This window comes from Nicotiana attenuata, chromosome 3 (genome assembly GCF_001879085.1).
Source record: "Nicotiana attenuata strain UT chromosome 3, NIATTr2, whole genome shotgun sequence".
Taxonomy (NCBI): Eukaryota; Viridiplantae; Streptophyta; class Magnoliopsida; order Solanales; family Solanaceae; genus Nicotiana; species Nicotiana attenuata.
Genome location: NC_031991.1, coordinates 60,943,001 through 60,948,561, shown reverse-complemented (window position 1 = coordinate 60,948,561; position 5,561 = coordinate 60,943,001). Strand labels below are relative to the sequence as shown.

The window sequence follows — 5,561 nt, the reverse complement described above, 5'->3', positions numbered from 1 at the left end:
GTAATGAATGTAAATGATGTCCTGAGGGTTTGAAACCCCGGATTTGCACATCGTAGTGTTATATTGAGGTGAGACACGCGCTTGACGATGAGCGCGGGGTCGTTTACTATTGGGGATTTGGACTTGGTCCGTCCCGAGTGATGTTTTTACCGCGTAATTGATTGAAGCTTGTTTGGTATCATTATTTTATTTGACTAATTGTCATATTTGGGCTTCATGTCAATTATTTAAACCCTTAGGGGATTGCTATCACTGTTTTCTCACTATTTTGACATATTTCTTGAACTCAGTCCTATTGTTTAATACTGTTTTATAAACTCAGCCACTTTTACTCCGATTTGAAACCTAAAAGAAATTTCTAATGATGTTTTGGGCTGAGAACTACTATTTTACTATGGCCCGAGGGGCTTATGTGATTTCTAGACTGAGTATGGATCGGGCTGCGCGCCGCAGCAGTATTATATTGATATTGATACCAGGCCGAGGGCCTAGCTGATGCCATGAGATGGATTGATATTGCGCTTGGGCCGTAAGGGGCCCCTCCCGGAGTCTGCACATCCCTAGTGAGCGCCATCGACGATAAATAAATGGATCGGGCTGCACGCCGCAGCGGGTACTAGAGAGTACCGTACTATGTGTTGCATTTCCTTTATTTGGTTATCATTTAGTTGCTTATCCGTTGTAGTTTTTCCATGTTTCTACTTCATTGGCTTATTGATTTCATACTATTTGGTTTAATCTGCTGTATTATAGATTACAATGTGTTTATCCAGGATTTCTTATTCTCAGCCTTTATTTATGTTTATTACTCATTGGGTCGGAGTACTCACATTACTCCCTGCACCTTGCGTGCAGATCCAGGTGCATCTGAGGCTGTTGAGGATTTTCAGTTAGGCAGCGCATATCCGGGAGCATCGAGGTAGCTGCATTGACGTCCGCAGTTCTGATCTCTCCCTTTTATCTTCTTGTTTCCTCCGCATTTTCTAGATTTGCTTTGCATTAGGTTGGTATTTATGTATTAGATGCTCAGACTTGTGACACCGGATCTATTGGGCTATGTAATAGTATGGTCATTTGAAATTTCTCACATTTAACTCTTATTTCAGACTTCTATTATGTTGGTTTGGTAATTTAATCGTGTTAGCTAATAATGAACTGTATAATGAATTGGGTTAAGGTTGTTAATTGGTCGGGCTTGCCTAGCAGTGTGTTGGGCGCCATCACAACCGGGATTGGGGTCGTGACAGGGGGGGGGGGAGGGGAGAACCCGTTTTTGACTCTGTTATTAGGAAAAGCGACAACCGTTGGTCGCTATTTTTGGTCGGTAATTGAGTTTTGACCGTTTGACCAAAATAGCGACCAACGTTGGTCGCTATTTCTAAAAAAAAAATTATTTCTTTTTCTTTTTTGGTTTTTAAATATTATAAGCTATAAAAAAAATTATTATTAGCTATAAATATTTATTTTATTTAACTACAATTATTATAAATAATTATAAACTATAAGCATAATCTTTAAAAAAATTATATTAACTAGGTAATTACTTTTAATAGATTATAATAGCNACCTGCCGGGCATGCCACCGGACAGGGACATTGATTTTGGTATTGACCTGGTGCCGGGCACTCAGCCCATCTCTACTCCGCCATATCGTATGGCACCAGCGGAGTTGAAAGAATTGAAGGAGCAGCTTCAGGACTCCTAGATAAGGGGTTCATTCGGCCTAGTGTGTCACCGTGGGGTGCGCCAGTTCTGTTTGTGAAGAAGAAGGATGGCACAATGAGAATGTGCATCGATTATAGGCAATTGAACAAGGTAACAATTAAGAACAAGTATCCCCTGCCTCGCATTGATGATTTGTTCGACCAGCTTCAGGGAGCGAGGGTGTTTTCCAAGATTGATCTTCGTTCGGGCTATCACCAGTTGAAGATCAGGGATTCAGATATTCTTAAGACTGCTTTCAGGACTAGATATGGTCACTATGAGTTTCTTGTCATGTCTTTCGGGCTGACCAATGCCCCAGCAGCGTTCATGCATCTGATGAACAGTGTATTTCGGCCTTATCTGGATTCGTTCGTTATTGTTTTCATTGATGATATTCTGGTGTACTCGCGTAGTCAGGAGGAGCACGCGGAGCATTTGCGAGTAGTATTGCAGAGATTGAGGGAGGAGAAGCTTTATGCAAAGTTCTCCAAGTGTGAGTTTTGGCTCAGTTCAGTGACTTTCTTGGGACACGTGGTGTCCAGTGAGGGTATTCAAGTTGATCCAAAGAAGATAGAGGCGGTTCAGAGTTGGCCTAGACCGTCCTCAGCCACAGAGATTCGTAGTTTTCTTGGGTTGGCAGGCTATTATCACTGATTTGTTTAGGGATTTTCATCCATTGCATCGCCCTTGACCAGGTTGACTCAGAAGGGTGCTTCATTTGTATGGTCGGACGAGTGTGAGGAGAGCTTTCAGAAGCTCAAGACAGCTTTGACCACAACTCCAGTATTGATTTTGCCATCAGCTTCAGGTTCATATACCGTATATTGTGATGCTTCGCGAGTTGGGATTAGTTGTGTATTGATGCAGGACGGTGGGGTTATTGCTTATGCTTCTCGTCAGTTGAAGCCCCATGAGAAGAACTACCCTGTTCATGATTTGGAGTTGGCTGCCATAGTTCATGCCTTGAAGATTTGGAGGCACTATTTGTATGGCGTATCTTGTGAGGTATTCACTGATCATCGCAGTCTTCAACATTTGTTCAAGCGAAAGAATATTAATTTGAGGCAGCGGAGATGGCTAGAGTTGCTTAAGGATTATGATATTACTATTCTGTATCATCCGGGGAAGGCCAATGTAGTGGCCGATGCTTTGAGCCGAAAGGCAGTGAGTATGGGGAGTTTGGCGTATATTCCAGTCGGGGAGAGACCCCTTGCAGTTGATGTTCAGGCCTTGGCCAATCGGTTGGTAAGGCTAGATATTTCGGAGCCCAGTCGGGTGTTGGCTTGTGTGGTTTCTCGGTCTTCCTTGTATGATCGAATTAGAGAGCGCCAGTATGATGATCCGCATTTGCTTGTCCTTAAGGACAGAGTTCAGCATGATGATGCCAGAGATGTGACCATTGCTGATGATGGCGTGTTGAGGATGCAGGGTCGGATCTGCGTGCCCAATGTGGATGGGCTTCGGGAGTTGATATTGGAGGAGGCCCATAGCTCGCGGTATTCCATTCATCCGGGTTCCGCGAAGATGTATCAGGATCTTAGACAGCACTATTGGTGGCGGAGGATGAAGAAAGATATTGTGGGATTTGTGGCTCGGTGTCTCAATTGTCAACAGGTGAAATATGAGCATCAGAGACCTAGTGGCTTGCTTCAGCAGATGGATATTCCCGAGTGGAAGTGGGAGAGGATTACTATGGACTTTGTTGTTGGACTTCCTCGGACTTTGAAGAAATTTGATGCTATTTGGGTGATTGTCGATCGGCTGACCAAGTCCGCGCACTTCATTCCTGTGTGTACTACCTATTCTTCAGAGCGGCTGGCAGGGATTTATATCCGGGAGATTGTTCGATTGCATGGTGTTCCGGTTTCTATCATCTCAGATAGGGGTACTCAGTTTACTGCGCAGTTTTGGAGAGCCGTGCAGAGAGAGTTGGGTACTCAGGTGGAGTTGAGCACAGCGTTTCATCCTCAGACGAACGGACAATCCTAGCGTACCATTCAGATATTGGAGGACATGTTGCATGCTTGTGTCATTGATTTTGGAGGTTCATGGGATGAGTTTTTGCCACTTGCAGAGTTTGCCTACAACAACAACTATCAGTCTAGCATTCAGATGGCACCGTATGAGGCCTTGTATGGGAGACGATATAGATCTCCAGTTGGTTGGTTCGAGCCCGGCGAGGCTAGGCTACTGGGGACAGATTTAGTTCAGGATGCCGTAGAGAAGGTGAAGGTGATTCAGGAGAGACTACGTACAGCGCAGTCGCGTCAGAAAAGTTATGCAGACCGGAAGGTTTGAGATGTGTCTTTCATGGTTGGTGAAAAGGTCTTGCTGAAAGTTTCGCCTATGAAGGGTGTTATGAGATTTGGAAAGAAAGGGAATTTTCGTCCGCGGTTCATTGGGCATTGTGAGGTACTTAGGAGGATTGGGGAGGTGGCTTATATGCTTGCTTTGCCACCCAGCTTGTCGAGTGAGCATCCGGAATTCCATGTTTCTATGCTCCGGAAGTATGTTGGGAACCCGTCTCATGTGTTGGACTTCAGCACGGGTCAGTTGGATGATGATTTGACCTTTGATGTGGAGCCAGTGGCTATTTTGGGTCTACAGGTTCGAAAGTTGAGGTCGAAGGATATAGCTTCAGTGAAGGTGCAGTGGAGAGGTCGGCCCGTGGAGGAGGCCACCTGGAAGACCGAGTGGGAGATGTGGAGCAGATATCCTCACCTATTTGAGGCTTCAGGTATGTTTCTCGACTCGCTCGAGGACGAGCGTTTGTTTAAGTTGGGGAGAATGTGACGACCCGACCCGTCGTCTCGTGAGTTACCGCTCCGTTTTCCCCATTTTCTGCTTCTTTATGCTTCGTTATCCGTGTTATATATGTTCGAGTTGGTTTGGAGTGGTTTTGGTAGGAAATGAGACACTTAGTCTCTTGAAGGAAGGCTTGGTTTGGAAAAGTCAACCAGATATTGACTTATGTGTTAGAGGGCTCGGATATGAATTCCAATGATTCGGTTAGCTTCGGGGGATGATTTGTGACTTAGGAGTGTGATTAGAAGTGATTTTGGAGGTTCGGTGTAGAGTTAGGCTTGAATTGGCGAAGTTAGTATTTTGGCGATTCCCGGTTGATAGGTGAGATTTTGATCCGAGGGTCGGAATGGGATTCCAAGAGTTGTTGTAGCTTTTTTATGTGATTTGGGATGTGCGTGCAAAATTTCAGGTCATTCGGAGGTGGTTTGGTTGGGTTCTTGATCAAATGCGTGTTTCGGAATTTTTAGAAGAACTTAGGCTTGAATCCGATGTAATTTGATGGTTTTGGTGTTGTTTCAGGTGTTTTGATGATGGGAACAAGTTTGAATAAGGTTTTAGGAGGTGTGGGTGCTTTTGGTTGGGGTCCCGGTGGGCCTCGGGGTGATTCCGGATGGCTAACGGAGAGTTTTGGACTTGTGCAAATTGCAGACCCTACTGCTTCTAGTATTTCCGCTTCTGCGGAATTGGGACCCCAGAAGCGGTATCGCAGGAGCGGAGGAAGTCGCAGAAGCGGAAAGGCAAGGGAAATGCTGGAATCGCAGATGCGGATAGGGGGACCGCACTTGCGGAGCCGCAGATGCGGTTATAGGACCGCAGATGCGGTCAGGCTGGACTTAAGGAATTCCGCAGATGCGGAGGTAGGACCGCAGAAGCGCTTATGACTGGGCAGAAGGTATTTAAGTTCATCTTCGCGAATTTTGAAGGGTTTCTCATTTCTAACTTCGGACTTGGAGAATTGTGGGCGATTTTGAAGAGGGATTCCAAGGAGCTTCGATAAGGTATGGATTTTTGGACCCAAAACACGATTCTATGGTGCTATTTCATGGATTAGG

The 5,561-nt window shown here is 45.2% G+C and overlaps 1 protein-coding gene across 1 annotated transcript; it reads left to right on the top strand.

Annotated features, from left to right (window-relative positions):
* On the top strand, window positions 1,786-5,317 carry LOC109224419 (RNA-directed DNA polymerase homolog). Its single transcript, XM_019389000.1, has 2 exons — window positions 1,786-2,205; window positions 5,174-5,317. The coding sequence occupies exons 1-2, from the start codon at window positions 1,786-1,788 to the stop codon at window positions 5,315-5,317; spliced, it is 564 nt and encodes a 187-aa protein (XP_019244545.1).

Bases quoted from the DNA above. Each gene is read 5' to 3' on its own strand.
- LOC109224419 (XM_019389000.1), top strand. From the start codon at position 1,786: ATGTGCATCGATTATAGGCAATTGAACAAGGTAACAATTAAGAACAAG. The intron at 2,206-5,173 runs TGGCTCAGTTCA...TACTGCTTCTAG, and splicing joins AGTTCTCCAAGTGTGAGTTT to TATTTCCGCTTCTGCGGAAT.